Below are 25519 nucleotides of genomic sequence, written 5' to 3' on the forward strand. Positions count from 1 at the left end.
CAGACACTTACTACCATGGGTTGTTTACTCTTAATATTTAGAATTTCATGCAACTCTTTCAAGGTAGGAATGTTTAAAGGCATGAGGAGTTAAACAGTAACATTTGTGATTTTAAATTCCATAGGAAATGTCGCACTACAGTACATACAATATTGCTGAATAGAAATGCACGAAACCTGGCGTGCAACTAGAACTTTACTCAGTTAAGGGCCTTTGCTTGGTTTGGTGTCATTCCATTCAGTATTAAAAAATGACTCGGTAGGCTCAATTGGGTTAAGACTGACAGATATCCTTTTAGTCCACAGATATTTCTCAAACCCAACATGTTAACTGTTTGTGGAGCTAAATATATTAAAAAAGCCCCCATTCAACAAGGGAGGTTTTTGTTCCTGTCGTCTATTTTGGGTCCGTGGGCCCCAACCTGGGTCCACAGACCCAAAGGCTCTGATTGGCTGACCACAACTGAACATTTTCTACTGTAATTGACATTATATGATGCAGGCTGCGGTCCCTATGTCCTGTAAAAAATACATTGAGAACAGACAAAAGGAGGTATGGAGAGCACCCCATGATCCACTCGCTCATGTAAGGTGAGGGTGTCCCACATTTGTTTAATTAAAACTTACAAAATTGAAATACTTCATGGCTTGCAGACCCTGGGCCAGGAGATGTGAACCTCTGAGTGAGCCCCGGAAATGAGGTTCAGATGTTTCTTCGAAGTCCATCATCCCTGTTTTGATAGCCAATCACAGGGAGTCCCACATAGAGATTCACCAATTTAATATTCACCTCCTGTGACTAGACATTTGGGATGCGTCGTCCTAACTGTACATATGCCACATCACCATATAGAAGGAAAGTCACAAAAGTTGGTGCACAATTTGCAACCACTATGTATGACTTGCCTTTTCCTCCATCCCGGCCATAGTCATTTAACTCCAATGGAATTGCATCTCTCCCCCACTTCTACCTATGCTCACTCTGCCGTCCAGTCAGGCTGTGATGAGTTCCACAATGATAATAACTACAAACTCTGCATTGGTGTCACAGAATGTTGTCAACATTTACACCAATCTGCATTACAGTTCTGTGCTTGTTGGTTTGAAAGCCCATCATTACAAAATTGTAATGCGCACCTTTAAATATCTTAAAAAGTCACCCAGTAAAGTACACCATCTGGCTTCTTCATTTCAAAATGAATGCGCAAGTTAATTTTGGATTTTATAAAGGGCTATGAATAATCTCATTTAGGTGCTTGTGCCAACACAATCTGCAAATTGTTTTCTTATGAAACACGGTGGATTGGAAGTACAGAAACCACAGATGACCTTAATGATCAGTGTGCACGATCCCACCCTCTAATGAACTCTCAAGCATTCCATCACTTCAGACAAGAAGTTAAGGCTGGTCGGTGGGCGTCCCTGTATCGCATGTGATACTTCGCATGTGAAATCACATGGCAATGATATTGCATTCAATACACTGGGCCCACACTATGTTGTAAGGTAAGTGTATAATTACTATTCTAAATTTAAGAACAGTAAATATATGCTTACCTTACAATGTATTGGTAGGTATTGGTAGGTCGATTTAGTGGATTCAATATTATTTTAGATCAATATTACAATATTAACGATCTCCATGTATTCTGTGTTGTGTCATACATGATACAGCCAACTATTCTTACGTCTGTGTTCATTCTTGAGAAACTGAGAAATGCCAATAGTCCAGATAGTAAAGAGCAGTTGGAGCAACATCGCTCCAGACTTTAGGAAGTCCAATTATTAAAATACAGTTAGATTTCTATAATATCTCCTGAGCAACACAGTAGCACGATAAATGAAGATAAAATGAGCAAATTGTAAAACTGTTATCCTATTCAGGGCACTGTGCTCAAGTAGAGTTATTATTATTTTTTTTTTTTGCAGATTTATACAGCGCGAACTCAAACCTAAGGTATTGGAGCGCTTTACATAGCACCAGTTGAGTTACATGAGGACACATTCATTTTTGTTAGGCACGGGGAGATTAAGTGATTTGCCCAGAATCACAGGATGTGGAAGCGACCCCGAGGCTCGGACCTTGATTTCCCAGCTCCAAAGTCGGCAATCTAGCCGACAGACCACATCCGCTCCCCTTTACTGTAAATAAAAATTTAAAAAGGCACACTCTATATAAAAAATGTGATCCTCTCTAGATTAGTGTAGGAAAGTGCCATTTTATGGTTGATCAGCTCCCCCTTCACCCCTCAACAACTTTTGCTCTAGATGCTGTGGTTTTAGAACGGAAAGTGCAATGGGACCTGCTAACCAGGCCACAGTGCCGGTGCTCTTTCCCCCAAATCGTAATGGGAATTGGTGCACCCAATTGGCAATGTAGTGCAACCCCCCCCCCATAAGTCCCTAGTACAGTGGCAAGGGCGTTAAAGGGGTTACGAGGGCTGCAGCACTATAGGCGCCACACTGAGACCAGAGTAAAAGTAAAAATCTGAAGGGATGCTACCACAGCCTGCATGAGTAGCTTCGCCAATCGAGTTCTACTCTGCCCCCACCATATGTGACAGAGTCCCCTCACTGCTTTGATATATAAGTCACCCTAAGGTAGGCCTCCTAAAGCCCAAGAGGTAGGATGCATTATATCAATCCTACCAGTATATATATTTGCAGACGTGTACCTCTACAGTAACCTTGGGATTCCAAGTTTGCTGTAAGTGAATGGCGATCCATAGGTTAACGTGAACTGGCTAACGGACAAAACCGAGATAGCCAGCTCCAGGATGGCACCACTGAATATAGTCGTATTTGGTACAAAAAATTTGCTTTTTCACCCATGACACGAGTCTCGAGGGTACCCACTGAGTTACTGTGTTCCCTGTGACTTGGTGGGATTTTAGAGCCATTTGCAGTCAAGACAGAAGTCTGACCTCCTGATGGCGAGCACTATCACTTCCAGAGGAAGTGAGACAAAAGGCGTGGGCAACAAGGAGGTCACAACATCGCCCTCCCAGGATGACTAGTGAAAGACTCATCTGGGGTCACTGGATTCAAGCTAGCCTGGCTGATCAGGGGTGTTACTCTGAAACCGGTCCCAGGATGCTTGTTTACGGTCCAGGGAAGACCTGACATGGCAATTTGGGCTGGACGGTTTCCATGAGGAACAGGGTCAAGACTGATTTGCATATGGCTGAGTTTGAACTGGGGTTGCGAAGTGAGCTAAAGAACAATGATGGATTCAACTCAGATCTGTGACTGGGGGTGTGTGTCTGAAGATTATCAGAGCTCTGTCCATCATCTCCTTGTGTTTGCTTTGTTTGCCCTAAGTTGGCAGGGTATGCCCAAACGTGGGTCTCTTGCTCACTTTGCCACTGGATTCAAGCTAACCTGGCCAATGAGGAGTGTTATTCCTTGTGTTTCCATCTAGAAAAGTCACAGAAATAGTGGGCTCTGACATACACCCACGGGATGTTGTCACCTCAGGGGCGGATTAGCCACAGAACTAGTAGCCCATTGGCTACAAGACTTCACAACCCTAAACAGCCTGTAAATCTAGGATTTAAGGGACACCCCTGACACCAGAATGCAAAGTCTGCTCTGAAGAAGAAGGACAAAGAAGAGACCCATGTCAGCACAAGGCAGGACTCCACAAAAAGAAGGCAGAAGCTCTGCACCTGTGGCAACCCCCCTGCACCTGCCTGACTACGACTTGTCCAGGATCAGAGGCCAGTACCACAAGGAAGGCAAACCCCTCTGCAACCTAAAGACTTCATCAGGACTCCCTAGGGCTAGAGGTACTAGTCCCCTACAGTCGGCAGTCAGAACCTGCACTTCCATGATCCAGAGACGGACTGACCACCAGGCCCGTCGAGGACCCACCCAAAAGTTACAGGCCAGGTGCCTTCTGTGAAGCGTAGGCATAAACGTCCTTGAGTATCAGCCCTTTACAGTGTTCCCCATACCTATGGAAAAAGATTGACCTTGTCGTGACCCTTGCCGGGACCAAGGCTTGTAGGTGGTCTCGCTAGTTACTACCTGCTTCATTTGATGTCCCACAAAGACGGAACCTCTGGCATTGTCCCCCCTTCCACTTCTATGGCACAGTTGTTGAGCTCTTGCATCCCAAAGATGGTTTTTTTGGCACGCCAGGTAACTCCAGTTTCTGCCGTCCCGTTCAGCACCATGGATAGCCAGGAACACCTCTGCACCCGAGATGTCTGAGCCAGGCAGAGCTCTTCTGTCTGGTGATTCCTGGTCCAGGGCTCCACCCCTAACTTCACCTCCAAGGGGCTCCTCTGATCTCCCCATGCAAGAATCGTGGTGTCCACCCCCACCCACCTTGCCGGACACACACTCGACGCCGTCTTCTCATCCAGCACAGACATCGACTTCAGCCACGCCACAGAGCTTCATTGGACGGACCACAGCTGCGTCCACTTCACCTTCAAGAGAACGACGACCCACCATCACCAGCAACAGGCCGCCCGCAGAGGCTGGAACAAGATCACAGCAGACCAGCTCGCCACCTCCCTGAGCCAGCACCCTCCTGCCAGCTCAGCGAACCCCAGCCAGGCCGCCGACAACCTCACGAAGTGGATCAGCAACTGCGCGGACGAACTCGCCCCTCTGAGGACCCCGCCCAGCAGACCCGGCAGCAAGAAGGCCCCATGGTTCACCGACGAACTCAAGAGCTCCAAGAAGAACTGCCGAGCCCTCGAGAAAGTCTGGAAAAGGGAACCGACACCGGACAACAGGACCTCCCTCAAGCTTGCCACCCGGAAGCACCACCAGCTGATCCGCGCCGCCAAGAAAACAGCATTCAAGGACCGGTTGGACAACAACGCACACAACTGCAAGGAACTCTTCAACATCGTGAAAGAGCTCTCCAACCCCAGCGCAGGAAACAACGACATCACCCCATCGCAAGACCTCTGCAACTCCCTCGCTTCATACTTCCACAACAAGATCGCGGACATACACAACAGCTTCAACAACCAACCAACGCACACCATGACCGAACAACCACCCCCCACCACCACCCTCCACGCCTGGACCCCGATCAGCACCGAAGACACCATCCGCACGATGAACTCCATCCACTCCGGATCACCGACCGACCCCTGCCCTCACCACGTCTTCAACAAGGCCGACGCGGTCATCGCACCCCACCTGCGAGACATCATCAACACATCCTTCAACACCGCCACCTTCCCGGAGAGCTGGAAGCACGCCGAACTCAGCGCTCTACTCAAGAAACCAACAGCGGACCCCACCGACCTCAAGAATTACCGCCCCATCTCGCTTCTCCCGTTTCCAGCCAAAGTCATCGAGAAGACCGTCAACAAGCAGATGGCCGCCTTCCTCGAGACAAACGGATCCCACGACCCCTCACAGTCCGGCTTCCGAGCCAATCACAGCACCGAGACCGCCCTCATCGCCGCCACCGATGACATCCGTGCCCTGATGGACAATGGAGAAACAGCGGCCCTCATCCTCCTAGACCTCTCCGCGGCTTTCGACACGGTCTGCCACCGCACCCTAGTACGGCGCCTCAGCAACGTCGGAATCCAGGACAAGGCGCTGGAATGGATCATCTCCTTCCTCGACGGAAGAACACAGAGAGTCCGCCTACCACCATACAAGTCAGAGGCCTCCGAAGTCATCTGCGGCGTCCCCCAAGGATCATCTCTGAGCCCCACCCTCTTCAACGTCTACATGAGCCCCCTCGCGGCCATCGTACGCAAACACAACCTCAGCATAATCTCCTACGCCGACGACACCCAGCTGATCCTCTCCCTGACCAACAACCCCGCCGCCGCCAGAGCCAACCTGCACGAAGGGATGAAAGAGGTAGCCGAGTGGATGACGACCAGCCGCCTGAAACTGAACTCGGACAAGACGGAGGTCCTCATCCTGGGCTCCTCACCCTCCGCCTGGGACGACTCCTGGTGGCCTCCCGCCCTGGGCACCGCACCCAAACCGACAGACCATGCACGAAACCTGGGCTTCATCCTGGACTCCTCCCTCTCCATGACCAGGCAAGTCAACAACGTCTCCTCGGCGTGCTTCAACATCCTACGCATGCTACGGAAGATCTTCTGGTGGATCCCCACAGAGACCAGGAAGACCGTCACCCAGGCCCTCGTCACCAGCCGACTGGACTACGGCAACGCCCTCTACGCCGGCACCACCGCCAAGCTCCTGAAGAGACTCCAGCGGATCCAAAACGCCTCAGCCAGACTCATCCTCGACATCCCACGAACCAGCCACATCTCCGGACATCTGAGAGACCTCCACTGGCTCCCCGTCAGCAAGAGAGTCACCTTCCGCCTCCTCACCCACGCACACAAAGCCCTACACGACCAAGGCCCGAGCTACCTCAACAGCCGAGTCAACTTCTACGCTCCCAAACGCCACCTCCGATCAGCCAACCACGCCCTCGCCGCCGTCCCCCGCATCCGAAGAGCAACTACAGGAGGAAGGTCCTTCTCCTACCTAGCCGCCAAGACCTGGAACTCCCTCCCGACCGACCTGCGCCTGACCCAAGACCACCTCTCCTTCAGGAAGAAGCTGAAGACCTGGCTGTTCGAGCAGTAGCGGCACCCCCCCTCCCCCCCCCCCCAGCGCCTTGAGACCCTACGGGTATGTAGCGCGCTTTATAAATGTCACTGATTGATTGATTGATTGAAGTGTTGTTTTAGACAGCGCCAGCGGCTCCCGTTCAGCACCAAGGATAGCCAAGCCACCTCTGCAACTGAACTCCCTGGGCAAGGTAAAATGGTTGCGACTGTCAGAGCTTGGTCAGAGGACCCGCAATACCTTAACTCTCAATGGGTTCCGTTGAAGTCACCCCACAAGGGACCGGGTGTCACGTTGTATTTCTCCCATCAACTTGAATAGTAAAGTTTGACAGCTCTACACAGTATTGATTTTAGTATCACTGTAAATTCCATAACTCTGGTTATACGAACTGTACATACTTCATTCTGGTGTCCAAGTTTACATAAAAATAAGCTCTATTCTTATAAATTGGTATCGGAGTCAAGTCACTTACTTATTGTCATTGCTGGTATTGCAAATAAGTAAGCCTGTCTGCCTTTTGCCACTCTACCAGGACTGAGAGAAGGATTACTAGTGTGGATCCAAGGTCCACTTTTGGGTACTGTGGTAATATTACCTAGTAAGACCCCAGCCATACCACATAATATTTCCACTTTGCTACAATTAGAAATTAAGCTTAACAATGTTATTGGAAACAGTTTTAGGACCTCTATCTGAAAAAACAGCAACATTTTTGGCCTGAAATGGCAGGTTCACTGTGAATGATACTTACCAACAATTGTGGCACAGGCAGGGGTTTTCCTTCTTTACTGAGAGATACGTAGGTGAAGAACGCACTAACCGCCCGATAGCGTTCTTGGAAGTCCTCTATTAAGGGATCAGCATCAACGAAAACCTCAATCTCCATGGATTTGCTGCTTGTAAAGGTCATGCGTCCCCAAATAGTAATGATACAACCTGCAGAGAAGAGGTGTGTTAATGCATGCAGTCTTGCAGAGACAGTAGAAAACCACACACTACATTATTCAGTGTTCTCTGTCACTATGGAGTGTAAGGTGTGATACACTGGCACATCACAGCAGAACAGAAACAATGGGCATTCACTGTTAAAGAGAACTGATGGAGTAAAATGAACAGTTCCACATTTCCCATTTACTGGACCAGAAAGTAATAACACACTGTCCACCAATTATTTCAGAAATGATCACTTGGGAAGAAAATGTATGAGAAATTTTGCAATTTCATGTCATCCTAGAGGACAAAATAATTTGAGGACCAGCAAATATAGCTTATATCACAAACCTGGCTTTACCTTTGCCTAATCTTACCTTTTAAGAACACTATTCTGCATTAGGAACACAACTCCTGCTGGCGGAAGTAATGAGCATTCACTACTGTTTCACTGAAAATGAATTATTGCTGCCCTAATGGGACCACCAGTGGCATATCTTTTCTATACTGTTAGCATATCATTTCCTTTACCTTCCATTGATATTTCAAGGCGAACCAAAGAATTTCATAGATTAAAGTTCAAGACAATTTATTCCTGAATGAGGATAATTAAATCTTGTCCTACAGCATAAAATTATAAATGTAAGGACACTATTCATTCAAGGTTATCTTGATTTAAAAGAGGGAAATGTAATTCATGAGATTAATATCATGTTGTAACAGTCAATGATGTACCCTGTAGAGTGCAAAATGCCTTTAGTTTTAGATACATGAGAATGCGTAATTTGTGACCAACAGTATATGAGAAAGGAATTTGTTTAACATAATTCTGAGCGCTTCTAACATTGTACTCTGGGGTACAGCGAGGCTTTTCCACTGCTGTATGCAGATGGTAGAGCCATGCGCATTATAAAAGTGAGAGCACTCGGGGTCCCGATTAATCAAGGCCTTGGTTACATAGTCTGTGAGGATAAAAAGATGGACTTATTAAGCCATTATAAGCCCAGAGCACTCCATTGTTTTCAATGGAGCTCCCAACATTCCAATACCCCGTATGCCTGGGGACTCTTTGTAGATGTCGCAAGCAGTGAAGGTATCGCCCATAAAAGATGCTGTAGAATGAGTCTAGATGCACCACAACACTTTTTTCCACCCCTATATGTCTTTTTTAATTTCTTTGCCTGTTTATTCATTAGGCATGGTTCTTTCCCTATTTCTTCCATGTTCCCCTTTCCTTGTCCCTGTGCCTGCGGGTTGCCCATGACCCCCTTCCTCTATTGGTATCCACTCTTCAAATGTGCCTCAACATTTCATTGCCAGTTGACAGTGCCGTCCGGCCTGGCCGGGTACCTAGTGACGATCTGCTTCCAATGCACTTGTGATCACAAAATAATTCACAGAACTGCCATCACAGCGGATTAGCCTCAAACAATACGCGTTACGGCTGCTCCGGCACAGAACTATACCAGATGACATGAATTACTTTTCTACACACAGCTCAGCACGTGTTATATCTCGTAGCCCCACTCCCTCGTCAAATTTTAGAAAGAAGATTTGGCTTCTTTGAGAAGGGGAATGCATCAAATGCTTTACTATTTGGTGTTGACGGAGTCTGTGAGTGTCTTCTATAAGGTGTAGTCACATATCTAATTTGGAGTGATCTACAAAGAAAGGGCGGTGATTTCCAAATGTTACTTTATACAGTCTTAGTATGAATGTTTAGCTGAAATTCTACATTGGTCTACCATTGTTTTCCCAAGAAGATAGGTACGCCGCTAGAGTGCCTTGACTATGTTTTCAGTTGAAAGGAGCTACAGCTGCAAACATTTCAGACTTTACAATTATGGTTGAAATAGATGACAACTGAAGCTGTATATAACGTGGAGGAAGAAAGCACAACACATAATACTGCCCCAAAAAAGGGAAGGCCAATTCTTTTGTCATGAGACTAGCTAGGCCACAACCTTATTTGAGGTAGGCATTCTAGTCTTCTTTGCCAATTTCAGGTTGTCCTGCTTTGGGAAGTGCCTTAGTTGGAAACCATTACTGTTCAGGTTTTGATGTACCATTTCAACATTTTTGCACTGAGCTTGTACAAACTCGTCAGCTGCACATATACTTGTGTCTCATGACTATGACGCATATACATGTCATAAGAACATCTTGGGTCCAGGTTTTTATGAGGTACAAACATCAGTAGGGAAGTGAAGGAGTAATAACCACATAAATTAATGCTAAAAATTCTTCAAAGTGGTGATGCTGGTAGACAGTGGAATACTCGATAAACAATGGGGTGAACCTGTGTCCCTCAGAACCTGGGTATAGTAATGCAAAGGGTACAATGGTTCTGTCAGGTATAACCAAAATATTTCTTATAAATACAATTCAATTTAAGAACAAGTTCTTTTCTGCACAGGTTGAATGTGAAAAGAATTTCAGTGAACAAATAATAAAGGCACAGTAACCACAATGAAATCGTCTTTTTTTCTGGGTATTAAGATATTTTATATAAATTGCATCATTTATATATACCCACATATAAGGAATTTTGTTGCATACACGGCTGCCAAGAAGGTGAAAATTTAAGGTGAACTGTGATCAAGTGGCATGGTGTGATCAGTGACACAATAAGTGCATGACATGTACAAGGTGATTAAAATATATACACATTTGGAAGAGGCCAGGGTAACCAGAAACACAATGACCCTGCTGCTCTATACAATTTCAGTGATTTGCGAGCGGGGCCTTGAACTGGACCGGGAGGTATCGTCGACGTTTCAACGCTATATGCACGATATTATATGGTCAAGGCGGGTCTTCATCAGGACTGGAGTGGGGGAGAGGAATAGCAGCCTGCAGAGTCAGGTAAAATGTGTGTTAAAGACATTGTGTGTAGAATTACAGTGTGTTCCAATAGCCACAAATAAGTATCATAGTAGGGGCAAAGGTGGTAACAACTCATCTAACAGTAACCAAAGTAATTCCTGGTTTGGCTCAAGTCGGTGTTGATTGTTAATTTCTTTTTTTTTTTTAATATTTTTATTGGTTCAGTTCAAAACCGATGTCATTTCATGTTCATAATACAGTTAAACAGTTATACACTTCCAAAAGACAGGGGAAAGCAATACAGACTATATATAAATAAAACAATACAATAAATGAGTATTACCAAATATAAAACCATATTGGTATTACGTTACAGTGTAAACCTTCATTGATCTAGATACGTACATACATCATTCCTCAACCCCCATATGATCAATCATCGCCTGCCAGACCTTGAACCCCCTTTGCTTTTTCTTAATTGACTTAGTACAATATAGGTTGTATTCCAAGTAAAACACATTGTAGAATTTTGCTCTCCACATCTCATAAGCTGGAGCTTCCGGTTTCAACCACATTGACGCAATGCAAAGGCGAGCAACTGCCATAACCATGAATAGCAAGTATCTATACTTGCGATACGATAAGAACACATCCAAGTCACTAGATAAACCAAAGATGATCATTTCCCTGGAAATTATGACATCAGCATTTAAAACATTTGAGAGAAATTGTACAATGGATGCAAAAAATAGATTTAGCGCACTGCAATCAGCAAATATATGAACAATGTCAGCCATTTTAGTTTGGCATCTAAAACATTTCCCATTATAACTATTGCCCCATTTTGCCATTTTTGCAGGAGTATGGTAAAGATTGAATACAGTTTTGTAGTGCTGAGAGCGTAAATTCGCCGATAGAATAATTTCAGCCGCTGTATTAATAGAATCTTGTAAAGGTACAGAGCTAGTATCTAACCTCATCGACCATTTGGACTCATGCAGCACCAGGTCATCCTGATGTAGATCGAGTAGATAATTGAGAATTACCAGTAGCCCGTTAGGCAGGATAGGTATTAAATTTAAATGTTTAGAGATAAAGTCTCGTAGCTGTAGATACTTAAAAAAATCGTTCTGTTGAATTGCATAGGTATCTTTAAGCTCTTGAAAAGATGACATTACACCGTCTTTAAACAGCGAGCAAAACATTATTAAGCCTTTTTCACCCCAAATATGCATTCTATAGTCCCAAAATACAGATGGTAACAGTTCCGGGGAGTCGCAAGGAGTGTGATAGTTAATGCGACGCAGATGCATAATTTTACTAATCATACGCCAACCCTTAAAAGCAGTTAACACCAGCTTAAATTTAGTTCTCTTGTAGTAGCTAGGTTCATAAAAACGAAGAAGCATCTGTCGTGCTTGTGGGCCAAGTAATAAATAAAAAATATCAGGGTCCTCAAATTGAGGTGGGTCAATCCCATTTACAGCAAACTTAATATTCTGTAACAAACAAGACAAATAATATAATACAAAGTTTGGGACGCCCCAACCTCCCCTCAACATAGGAAGTGTCATAAATTTAGATGCCTGACGCGGGGATTTCCATCCCCATAAAAATCTTTCAACCGTTGCTTGAAGTTTCCGCACTTCTAGGGGTGGTACCTCAAGTGGTACTGACCTAAAAAAATACAATACTTTAGGTAGTATGGACATTTTAAGCGCATTGCGTCGCCCCACCATAGATAAATGTAAGCATTCTAGTTTCTCTAGTTGTTGTTTTGTTGATTGTATAATATCGGTCCAATTGACCATAACCAGGTCATGAAGAGACAATCTAATTTTAATACCGAGGTACTTGGCTTCTGGGGTCACTCGACTATCATTAGGGCATAATCCTGCCGTACATACAATTTGTGTTTTAGAAATATTGAGTTTATACCCTGCTACCCGGCCAAACTCTTTAGTTATAACTTCAATCTCGGGAACTGCAGCTTCCGGGTCTGATGTTACAACTGCAATGTCGTCTGCATATGCTAGCACACGCACACTACCCCCCGGAAGCATCATAGATGGTATATGCGGTGATGTAGTTAACGCCTGTATCAGTGGGTCAATGTAGATAGCGAATAAGAGTGGTGAACAGGGACAGCCCTGACGTGTACCACGACTAATATTTACATACCCTGAAAGCTGCCCTGAAATAGAGATCTGCACCCTCGGGTGCCTATACATAACCTGAATGGCCTGCAAATATCGAGGTCCAAACCCCATTTTAATAATGACAGCCCATATATACGGCCATGAGACGCGGTCAAACGCCTTTTCCGCGTCTAAAAATACTAAACCTATATTGTTATGCGTCGTCTCGGCGTAGTCAATGGTTGTAATGACTCGATGAATGTGATTAGTTGTATCCCGCCCAGGTAGAAATCCATGCTGTTGATTAGAAACCACTCCAGGAGCCACACAGATCAGCCGGTTCGCAAGAATTTTAGAATAGACTTTGACATCTACATTGATAAGCGATATGGGCCGATATGAACCAGGCAGATATGAGGGCTTATCTTTTTTCTTAAAGACCGCTATAGTAGCGTCGTCCCATGATGGCGGTGGATGTCCTGACTGGGCAGCTATAAATGTCTCTAACATGTCATTTTTAATAATTGGAAACAATTTAAGATATAGCTTTAATGGCAATTTATCAGGGCCAGAAGCTTTGCCCAAAGCTAGACTTTTAATAGCTGTCTCAAGTTCTAGCATCGTGATTGGAGCTTCCAATTCCTCTCTTTGAATATCCTCCACAGCCTGTCCCGTATGGCAACTATTAACAAACTGCTCGATTAAATCTGGGGTGGCATTGTCTTGAGTGTACAACTCGGTATAACATTCTTGAAAAACTCTCAAAATACCCTCAGGTGTCTCTATCCTCAAACCATGTCTATTTTCTATAGAGGATATATATTGCATAGTCTGTCGTTGTTGCATTCTTTGAGCAAGACACCTCCCCACCATCTCACCATACTCATACCTTTCGGCCCTATACAATTTATATTGAGATGCAATTTTCTGGCTCCAGACCCCCGTAATTTTCGCTTTGCATTTCGCCACATTATCTTGAGTATTACAGCAATCCTGTCCTCTCCTTATATCACCTATCAATTCACATTCTGCGTTGGCCAGGTCTTGCAGTAGCTGTTTCATTACTTCCTTTTCCTTACGTTGCAGTGCCCAACCGTAGCTGCATGTCTCGCAAAGCAGCCCCGCCTTAAAGCAATCCCATACCATCGCACTAGTTGAGGATCCTCTATTAATATCGAAAAATTGTTGGGCTAAATCTAACATTTGAGAAACATACACCGTATCTACCAAAAGTTTCTTATTAAATGTGAAAGGTCTTTGCATGCGAGGTATGCTGGATATTAACATATCAAACACTACAGGAGCGTGGTCAGATGTAATACGTGGCATTACGGACATCCGTGCACCTACTGTCAAGTCTCGTGTTGAAAAAATATAATCAAGCCGAACACATTTTTTATGTGGGGAAGAAAAAAAAGTATAACCAGCATCTAGTGGATTTGAGAGTGGCCAACAGTCTACCAGACCGTGTTGCAGCAATAGTTGTTTTAGCCCCCTAAATACCTTCGGTTTTCGACCCCTGTAATCTTTAAAGGTTGGGTCCCAAGTGTTTATATCCCCATGAATGTTGAAATCTCCCATTACCAACACGGGCGTGCGCCAAAGTGCTAGTTCAACATTCAGAAATTCAAGTATAGCGGAGTCGTCAATATTTGAGCCGTATACAGTACATATTGTCACAGGAATATTCCCTATCACACATTCGCAGATTGCCCAGCGGCCCATATTATCAGCTTTGACTCTTGTAGTTGCAATAATTGATTGGCGCCCCAAAATAGCAACACCCCGATTCATGGTAGACTGTTGTGATACTGTAGTGTAGTTCCTAGTTTCCCACTAGGCCCTGCGCATTGGAATAACATAAACAGTAGTATCGACGTGGAACTGCGGATATTCCAGGCCTCCACTGACTATGCTAAACTTAATTGGGTGTGTTACCAACTAGCTCAGAGGTCACTGGAAACTTTCTTCTCTGCATGGGAAGTGATCAGCTTCCCTGGCACAGACAAGAAGGGATTCAGCTTTCCAACAACCGTGCAACATGACAACTTTGCTCCTCAGATCACGAGTCGATCTCTAGGGTCGTGTGAAACAATAGACAGGTATTTCACTCAGTCAGGTTAGTGCAGTTTACTTTCACGATATGTAGAGAATAGAGAGACGGGCGTTTGTCAATAAAGGGTTAACATTTATTGAACAGTCTTTCTTCTCGTACAAGAGAAATGTATTGCCACAATTGCAAGACTTGTTATTATAAAAAGTACGTACAGTAAGATAAGTATTGCGAAATAATACTGTAAAAGCATTGATATGGTTTCTTAGCCATACAATGGTTTAAAAGTAATAAAACATATATACAGTCATATATACATTAGGCTAACATACTCAACTGGTGCTTCTAACTACGCCTACCCCAGTGTGCCTGACCTAAGCCTAACACGTGGAAGGGGAGTAAGTAAGTAGCTTTAAGTTAAGTTGGTTTTGCCAAGGTTTGCTTCAAGAATTCTCTTCTAAGGGTTTAGTCAACACCATACCTCTGAATAGAATGATGGAAGTCTGGTATTTCCTTCAGGAGGAACTCGGTATCCCAGTCACCCGCGAGGGCAGACTAGAAACGCTGGAGCTGGATTTCTCAGCCGGAGAAAGGCAGCGTCTCTCTTCAGCGCGTCGAGAGGAGGAGGGGGGACAGGGTCCGCGGGCAGCTTGGCATCTGCTGGGCTTCTTCGCAGAGGGACGGCTGTTCAGCTCCTAAGCTCACCACACCATCGTTCGCGCTTTAGCAGCGATAATGGTATCAGTAGCTTCACCAACAGTAGCGGGGCAGCAGCATCAGCTGGCAACAGGGTAGCAGGCTGCAGCAACAGGCTACGGGCAACAGGCTATTGCTTAAGGCAACGTTGGTAGTATTTATACCTGACAGGTGCCTGGTTTGACGCAAGTTTGCTGGACATAAGACGTCAATTAAAGATGTCACTAGGAAGTGATAGCTATCAGTTGCTCATTAGAGTTCCATTACTAATCAAAACACAGCAAGCGGGGATTTCCAGGTTTGCTGAGTTTTTATCTTGTTGAAGAACTCGGAGTGTTAATCTAGGAATATCAGATAGTGACTTCTGCTCTGTCATTGCAATAATTGGTTGCAAAGGAAGTGGCAGAGAACTATTCTGGAATGTGGCTCTGTTCGTGTGAGGCCAGAGATGACTTTCTGAATATCGCACTTGAACGGTTATGCCAATATAGGGAATAAATGGATTTATAGCCGAATAGGGGCATAAGGTCGCAGTATCGATCAGGAACCTAGATAAACACGCAACACCCACTCCACGTTTTCATGTCCATCAAATCACTAAAACTAGAGCAATAGGATGCATGTGTAACATTGCCCACCCCAAAATACATAAATGCATTCGAAATAGGCGTATATTGTAATAAGTGAAATTTAGGTACTGTACGTTTTTGAAGCATAGGAATCATTCAAAAATTATTGCATATGAAATCAATGAACGATTATGCAAAAAGAATTACACATGAAGTATCTCTGAAACAGAAGAAGGGCGAGATAAATCATCACATATAAATGCATTGCAATAACATGTGCTAGAGGCTGATGTAAGTTATTATGTCTCTAGATGTGTGTAGAAATAGAAGTTTGAACTTCTGTTCTTTAAGAATAGATTTTACGTTAAGCAAAGAATTTGTTTGTGCCAAAAAAGGGTCAATATTAAAAAATGTTCAATTCAAAAGAATTAATGCTTGAACGGGGAAATAGAGTTCCAACGCTTTTAGCAGTTTTTGTTGTTCAAAACTGAAGGCCGAATTCAGAGTTCATGGGAACGCTGTGTGTCGGAAAGCTTCTTGAAAGTTATTGTTTCTGTTCGGGTGAGAACATCATATCAGACAGGCTCTCAAAGAATTGGTCGACAAAATCAGGTGATAGTTCAACCAAATTGGATAGCGCTGTAACTTGGCAGGTGTGAGAATGATTGCTGTCATCGTAGTCAGGAGCAGCAATGCTCACAGCTCGTTGTACCTGGATGATGTTGCTTTTGTCACTTGCTCCACTGTTACCACTTGGTTGTAGCACAGGAGTCTCCACGAATGCCGTCATCAGGATTGGTAGCCGTTATTGGACTGAGCAAAGTATCGACGTCCATTGGTACTGCTGATGGAAGTGAAAGACAGATGCCCAACACGCATTCATCGCCGCAAAGCATACACCGTAGCACAGGTAAAATGCAATTTTGCCATATAGGTCTGAATGAAAGGAACCAGGTCATGTTTAGATCTCTCAGCCTGGCCAATCCGAGGACGTTAGTTATCCTGTCCCGGTAGCGCATTGCTAGGATTGTTTCTTCCATTCCCATGGGAGCTATGTCTGAGCTGAGGCTTGCCATAACGAAGCAGGAGGGTCAAAATAAAATCCCTGCTACAAGTCCCAAAAATAATGGTATGCCGCCAAAAACAGAGTGTACAAAATTAGGAACGATTCCCAGAATTGCTTGAAAAGGTGTTAGCAGTCCCGTAAAGACTGTCTTAAATATGCCTGGGATGCTTGTGGCACTAGACATGTTAAGGAGTTGGCTGAGCATTTCTACGAAATGCACGGGGCAATTTGTTGATAAAAGTTCATGAACTTCAGTAGCTGTCCTTGCAACTAGAAGATCATATGTCTCTTTTGATGACGCTATAGGCACTGTTGTCTGTAAAAGCACAGATTTCATTTTGCTTAAAGTATCAATTCGTATAGAATAGAGATTCAGACGAGGCCAGATGGGAGTCACTGTGTCTGCAGGCCCACTCGGGAACAATGCTTGCATACAACATTTGACCATGGATGTTACGCTTACTAGATAACTTTTCCCTGGCACAAGGCCACAACATCTGTGATCCGTTCTAAGAATGTAACTCCCGTTTGCAAGTTGCATAAAGAAGGGTTCTATCTGAGTTGCAGGTGTGACTAGCTGGTGGCATGAAAGGTTGTTAGAATTTCCATCACATGCTCCGTGTAAATTAATACCCTGACACAAACTTATACCGCTTAGTGAATGTTTACAGTTGTCACCACTAAGAAATACATTTTTGTTGCTGTCACTATAGCAAGAATGTGTGTATGGTAATTTCCATTCTGATTTTACATATCCTTTACCCAATTGTTCATACTGGCCAGCAGGTATGTACTCAAGGCACTTTTTAAATCGGAAAGTTGTTATCGGAATTGTGATAATTCCGTGTATTATCCATTCAATGACAGGACTCTCTGACATTGTCAATGGTAATCTCTCAAGTTTTTCGATGCTCAGGATTGTATAGTCTGCTCCTTTCTGTGCTAAACTGATCTGTTTATCAGTAAGGTTAAAAATGGAAAATAATGACGTTGTGTTTATTAAACGCCAAGGCACATAGCCTGAACGAAGATTTTGCAGCGTCCAGCCTAATTCTATAATAGAACGTAATTGAGATTGGCCATGTTGTAACATTAGCAAGTCTCTGTCTATCACATCAAAGGCAGAGGATACAATATTGTCCAACGAATATATTCTGGAAGACAGAGTCATTAACCCATTGTCTACTACAGAAAGTGATTTTTCCAAATTAATACGATCAATTTCTCGTATTTTTTCAGCTGTTTCAATTTGTTTGACTTTCCAAGCCTCGTTGTACGCAGCATAGATACTGGTCGCTATGAAACGCTTTTGACGCTGTTTGCGTGGTCCAAGAATGAAATCGCGCAAATCAGCACCATCTTTTAGTAAAGACAAGTGTTGCTTAATTTCAGCCAGTGTGGATGATGTTAGCCATTCAAGGCAGAGTTTCCCTACACTGTATGTTGTTATAATCCCTGGATGTTGTCTCTGGGAGTATCTCGGGTCTAGTCTGGTGATTATTAACCCCTGTGATTTGTTCAGGAATCTATCTTGACAGTTGTTTGTGTCAGTAGGCCAGATTAACCACTTTTTCCAATCAGGATGTGTTCTGTTAAAATGTAGAATTTGTGAAACGTCTAACTCAATATCTGTAGTTGCATTTTCAGGTATTGGCTTTGGAATAGACGGTTTGTTAAGGTCTTTGATCTTAGCTAGGCCAAGACAGGATGTTTGGTGTATTGTGTCATTTAAAAACAACATTTGTTCTGGTATCATGCAGGTTCTAAATAGTGCTTCAATGCCTTGTACCTGCCAATCTTTTGTACCCCAAATTGTTTTCGTTTCAATATTATTTTTCCAATAATCAAAACCAAATGTCATCATTTTGTCATAAAATGCTTCTGAATATATCAATTTAGAATTTGTCAGCATTGTTTTCATTCCTGTTTTATCTAACAGTTTGTAATAAAACGTTTCTGCATTACTGGTGTTAAACCCTGTAAAGTATTTGAATTTCTCAAAAAATGCTTTAGAACTGCTTTTAGGTGGTGTAGCACAATGTTCCCATTGATTATACATAAAAACATTTCTAGGCTGTGCAGATTTATGCAAGTAATGATCACCATAGTGTGTGTAACAGAATAACTGCTCATAACTAGATGAACCTTGTAAATAATCATGATCTGTGAATCTAGCTGACATTACTAAATCAGACATCATGTCATTAATACTGTTAAAGTCCCAATCATCAGTGAATGTACTGTGTTTTACAAAGTCCCTTAAGGAAACCTTCAGTTGATGAGGATACTTCAGGATTTCGACCGGACCATTATATCTCATAGTCTGTTTTCTCCCATACTACCCCACCAGGTATTGGAATTGCTGTGACGTTTACTGTTGACAGTTCTCTTTTCTTCACATGGGATGATCTGTGTGGTTTCAGGACTAGGTTGATGTTCTGACTTGCTGTGTCCATTGTAATATATTTTCCTTCAATGAATTTTCCCAAACACAGTACCATGATGAGCCAAAGCAGGAGGAAAAATACACCTACACCGAACCAGAACTCTAACCAAGGGGAAACAAGGTAGATTTTCTTCAGTTGATTAAAGAGTTCCGTTGCTTTTTCTTTAAAAGTCTTTTTTGTTTCTGGCATCACTTCGGGGTCGTTTTGATCTTCAGAGAAGTTGTCGAAGTTGATGAAATAACCAGAGGCAGTTCTGTCAATTGTTGGGATTGTTCTTTCAATCTGTCTTTCGGTAGCATTTTCTGATGCCACATTAGTGTAGACTGGTGTTGTTTCTTGACGAACTGTTTCAATCTGTGTCTCAAGAGGCACGAGTTCCATGGCATTATTGCATAGTCCTTCATTGTGCACTGCAGGCTGATCGAATGTGATTAGTCTTTCAGTTTGAACCTCTTGGATTGTTGCAAGTTTGGGTTTTCTGTGTTTCTTGGGAGTCCACTGGGCCTACTGTTGATTATAGGCCACATGCTTGTGGTTTTACAAGGTCGATGGACGCGACTCTGTTCTCCTTTTTACCAGCAAGGGGTGGTAGTACTACTGATTCTTGTTCCGGTGACTGCCAAGACAGGTACTGCTTTTCTGTAAGAAGGCCCAAATTCCTTCTTAACCGCGATCTTTTCTCTGACTAGATCCCCAATCTTTGGAATCCAGACAGGCCTTGCTGGGGCTGTTGCTTGTGGTGCCTCGTCAGTGGTAGTTGGCTGTTGCTTTAACTTTGTGTTGCTTAAGGATTTTCTTGTTTCATTCAGTTCCTGTAAAACAGCCAAACGATCCTTTACATCAAAGTCTGTTGTTTTTCCTTGTACCACTGACATCTGACTATCGAGGTCCTGAATGTTCATTCTAATTCCGAACAATAGTTCGTATGGGCTGAAACCTTTTAGAGAATTTCTTGGCAAGTTATTAAGACTAGTCTGGACACTTATTAGATGTTTGACCCACCCAGCGCCGGAACCTAATACCTTCGCTGTTATAGATTGCTTTATGTCACGTTTTTTTCTTTCTACCACACTATTCCCTTCGGGGTGCGACGGACAAGAATACCGCAACCCAATTCCCATGCTGGCCATGGCCTCCTTATAAGCTCGAGAGCTGAAAGCAGGACCCTGGTCAGAATGGAACGTGGTAATTGCGTATGTGCCGATAAAGACTCGCAAATCTTTTATAACCGTTCTAGCGTCAGCCGAGCGCTGGAGGCCTCATTCTTTAAGTGTGTTTAGCCTTAACTGTGTACAATGGGACGCGCTTCTCTTCTTTGATTGCGCAGATAGACCGCCTTATGCTGTCTAGCAGGGTTCCTGAAACTTCACTGGCCTGTTCATTACTGCGATCTCTGTTGCAGTTTTCACAATTTTGAGCAAAACATTGAATATCTATACTCATTTCTGGCCACCAGTACTCTGATTGTAATTCTTTCCGAGAAACCTTAATTGTTTGGTGTCTCAGACCCAACCCCATGTGTGCTTCCAGTAAGAGGAAGCCCCTCCTGATCCTGTTTGGAATTACTCTGTCCCCCACTCCAGGGATTCGAGCAAAAGGAACGGAGTTTGCATCGATTACGTATGCATAATTGAGTGGATAGTTCACGGGTAGTGCTGCACAGTCGCCTTTTACGGTCGTTTTTACTGCCAGCATGGTTTCCCCGTCTATGTATTTTTCTGTACGCTTTTTTGTGGCTACGGAAGCCGGTTTAGTTGCTTCCGCTGTGGCTGTATTAGCCAATGAATTCCCTGCAACGTGAACGCCATCACGTTGAAGACTCTGTGCGTGAATCACGTGAGTCTTTTGTAGTTCTTTGCATAAAAGAGCTACCTGTTTCCAGAGCAATTTATGCTTTATTGTGGCACCTGTGTCATCTTTGTAGTCGTTTTCAATCCACCTCTGCAATTTATTGTTGTAAGAGTTGACGCAAAAATGAGAATCGCACACGATAAGTGTCGGGAATTCACGTTCTGCATTTTCGAGCGCCATCTTTAAAGATCTGATTTCAGTTCTCTGAACCGAACAGTTTCTTACAGATTCAGTTTTTGTTACTTTCGGTCTGAATTTACGGCACAGCCAACCGCACAGCCAACGACCTTTAATAATCGCACATGCTGCATTGTAGGATTTGCTCTCTACGTTGAAATGCTGTACAAAACTATCTGTGTAGATTATACAGGCGTATTGTGGGAGAGGCAGAAGTTCGATTGGCAGAGGATATTCTTCTTCATATTCTAAATCATTTAGTTCTTCGAATTGCGGGGCGAAATAGTATTTCACATCTTCCGCTCCTAGATAATCTACACACTGTATCCATTTCGGATCCAGTGACACTGTAGGCAGGTTTACTGGGCTGAATAGCGCCTCGAAGGCGGATTCCGCTGTGAGGATATTAATCCGTTTGCCGTGTGCTAGTTCTCGTTCATTTGCTAATGCAATTTGCACTGCTTTCACAATTCTTTCTGTGGCACTGAATGTTTTTTCTACTTGTGTGTACAAGTGAGATTTAATTGAAATTGGTACCTTTTCTCCCTCATTAGAGGTTAGGTACGTGAATCTGCATCTTCCTGGGATGACTCGGATTACAAGATCGTGTGTATTGTCACGTGTATCTAATTTAGTTTTTGCTAACATGTCTGTTTGCAGTGATCTCAAAATTTCTGTGTGTTTTTGAGTCCAATTGATTTGTTTGAAATCAGGTTTAATTAGTTCGTAGAGAGGTTTAACCCTCTCTGCGTAATTTAGAATGTAAGTTCTTCCGAAATTCAGAAAACCTAGAATGGATTGTAAATTCTTCAGCGTTTTTGGAGCTTGGAGTACAGCGCGCTTCTCTAAGAAGTTGCCCGCTAGGCTTTTCCCTTCACTTGATAGTTCGTACCCTAAGAATAGTACTGTCAGATGGGCAATTCGGGACTTTTTAAAGTTGAATTTGTAACCCTCTGCTGCGAACCCAAGTATAATGGTGTTCACTCTTTTCAAGTGAGTATCCAAGTCGTCGTCTGTGAGATAGATATCATCTACGTAAGATAATGCCTCATCATCATATATTTGTAGTAACTCTGTTACCCTAGCTGAGAATAGTCCTGGGCTGTTCTTGAACCCCTGTGGGAGTCGACAGAATTTTTTCTGCGACCCAAATGCTGAGAAAGCGGTCAAATATCTGCTTTCCGGTGCAAAGTTTTGACAAAAGAAGCCATTAGATATGTCTAATGTCGTTTTATATTTTTTCCTAACTATGTTATTCATTAGGGCTGCACTATGCGAGTTTTGTACTGCAAAAGTTTTGCAACATGTATTAAGGTGTCTGTAGTCCAAAACTAGACGATATGAATTGTCTGGCTTGGAGACAGGAAACAAAGGATTGTTCATTTGAGAGGTGCATGTTTCAATCACCCCCTGGAATTCAAGCTGATCTAAGATTTCCCTGACTTGTTTTTTAGCTTCTTGCTTAATTAATTTTTAACTGGATTTTGTGAGGAGGAGAGTCCTCATCCCATCCTACATGATTTTTATATAATGCAGGTGCCTGGGCCACTGCCCATTTCCTTGCATATGTATATTTTTTGTGAATCGGAATGTCATTCGAGAAGGCAGGCATAATCACTTCTTCGCCACGAGGGCACTCCCTGACAAACTCTGGGGGCCAATCTTTTTCAGCTAACAGAATATCGTAGCCTTTTGAGAGTTTATCCCAAAATAGACCCCTAATTTTCCTAGTCTTATCACCCTCTATACGCAATGTTATTCCGTATATTTTATGGGGCTCGCTAAGTCTGGTGTCGGCAGTTTCAACCTGAATGTATTCATTCGTGTCCACTGTCTCCAGATGACTCATCAAGATCTTGCACGCTATACTGATTTCTGCTGCACTGTCCAACATTGTCAATGCCCACTCCCCGTTTTTCAACTGTGTCCTCAGTATTCTCGGCATGGTTGATTTCTCTAATACTGGCTACCTTCTTTTTCTGCAATTGAGATTTCTTATTTTGAGCAGGTTCCTTGTCTTTGGACTTGGTGTGCTCTCCTGGGTCTGACCGTCCTCTTCTTTCCGAATTCTGTGGAAAAGATTGAGAGGGACGTGTATCAATACTTTGATATCTATCAGGTTTTTTCAGATTATCCCTATTTCTAAGGTTATATCTTTTCTCAGAGGGCTCCCTCTGGGGAGACTGGCGTTCTCGAGTCGGAGTTCTTTCCCTCCGTCGAGGAGACCTTCCTCTGGACTGGAAAACTTTTTCCTTGGGAGTGGATTGTTTATTTCCATCCCAGCTCTTTTTAGGAGTGTTTAAATTATTTTTAAATAATTTTTCAGGATTTTCGAGCAGTTGGGGCTTAACTGGTTTCCCACCCAAGCTGTCTCTACCTAATTCTTCATAGCATTTTTCTATGATTTTGGCAAGCTCAACAGGATCTTCTATAACTGTTTCCTTCAACTTCTGGCGGATCGCCACAGATGCTGCTTCTCCTTTTATGTTGGCTAATAATATAGCCGAGACCTGCTTGAAGTCTTTCAGTAATTTCATACCAAGAGTTAAAGCGGGCTCTGGACCGTATTCGTTTGGAATCTGTTTTAGCACTTCTGGTATTACCGCCATAGACGGAACACCGTGTGTTTTTGTGTAAATGGAAGCAAAGACTGTACCCCAAGTGTCACAGTCCTCTATGTGTGGTGCGATTCCCATAGGAAGGCAGATGGTCAAGATTCTGTGTTTCTCAATAGGGGGAGTATCAGGAAATACTGCCTCTATTTGAGTGATTTTCTGTGCTAACCAGAAAGGAATTTGTTCCCGTTTTACGGGTGTTTTACCAAGACATGACTGTATGTTCTGTGGTGTAATTTTATTAGTGTTCCCCTGATGAGGGGTCAGCTGTGGTACATTAACAGCTGGCTGGACTGTTGCAGTCCGCATTACATATTGGACTAATTGCCTATGTATTTTTATTAGTGTTTTTAGCTGTACTAACAGCTCTTCCTTTGACATTTTTACAATGTCAGGACGTGGTGTGTAGCTGGCTAGAACCGGCCACGTTGCTCCTGGTCTACCTAGTGGACCGAGCCTGGTAATGTGATCATTATGTTTTAGGGCGCCATTAAACCAGAGCAGGTGCTCTTGGAATTTAAGTGGAATTTCAATCTCCTCGAAAGGAGCGTACTCTTCCGGAGGTTCCTCTATTTTGTAATAGTGAAACTCTTTTGTTCTAGCGTTTGCCGCTGGAAAGTTTATCCATGAATAGAATACCTCTGTCTGCCGATATTTGTGAGCCTCTATCACGAAAATTACTGTACCACCTTGTGGTGTCAGTCCGTTTTCTATAAGTTTTAACGTTATAGATTTTCTTAAGTGGACCGGGATGATAATTGCATCCGGGTCTGTGTCTAGGAGACTCGTGTCTTCCTCTATTAGTAGGGTTGCCAGTCTAACTGCTTCCCTTTCTTCTTCACTGTCTGACATTTTATAAATGCAGGCTTTGCAGAGTTGGTCTCCAAGGAGACAAAGATTAGGTGCACAATATTTTGGAACACTGTATCCTTCAACGTTGAATAAACCAGAGCTTTACATAGGAATCTCTTCCTACTAAGGTCGGGCGGATTTTAACCTTTCACCCACTCCAGACGTCTATTGGAGTATTTACGGGAGAAAGGGGTCTGTGTGAAATATGCACGACTGAGTTACTCTAACGTCTTGCGTTAGTTTATCGCCTTACCAAACGTTGGGCGCCATGTAGTGTAGTTCCTAGTTTCCCACTAGGCCCTGCGCATTGGAATAACATAAACAGTAGTATCGACGTGGAACTGCGGATATTCCAGGCCTCCACTGACTATGCTAAACTTAATTGGGTGTGTTACCAACTAGCTCAGAGGTCACTGGAAACTTTCTTCTCTGCATGGGAAGTGATCAGCTTCCCTGGCACAGACAAGAAGGGATTCAGCTTTCCAACAACCGTGCAACATGACAACTTTGCTCCTCAGATCAAGAGTCGATCTCTAGGGTCGTGTGAAACAATAGACAGGTATTTCACTCAGTCAGGTTAGTGCAGTTTACTTTCACGATATGTAGAGAATAGAGAGACGGGCGTTTGTCAATAAAGGATTAACATTTATTGAACAGTCTTTCTTCTCGTACAAGAGAAATGTATTGCCACAATTGCAAGACTTGTTATTATAAAAAGTACGTA

The 25519-nt window shown here is 43.5% G+C and overlaps 1 protein-coding gene across 2 annotated transcripts in view; it reads right to left on the reverse strand.

The window, feature by feature from the left end:
* ACOT7 (acyl-CoA thioesterase 7) overlaps positions 1–25519 on the reverse strand; it is a 1079233-nt gene that overhangs the window by 165149 nt on the left and 888565 nt on the right. For both annotated transcript variants that reach the window (XM_086921579.1, XM_086921580.1), the window contains one exon: positions 7327–7511. In XM_086921579.1, the coding sequence (XP_086777705.1) occupies positions 7327–7511 (185 nt within the window). The remainder of the gene's footprint in view (positions 1–7326; positions 7512–25519) is intronic.

This window comes from Lissotriton vulgaris, chromosome 5 (assembly GCF_964263255.1).
Source record: "Lissotriton vulgaris chromosome 5, aLisVul1.2, whole genome shotgun sequence".
NCBI classification, from domain to species: Eukaryota; Metazoa; Chordata; class Amphibia; order Caudata; family Salamandridae; genus Lissotriton; species Lissotriton vulgaris.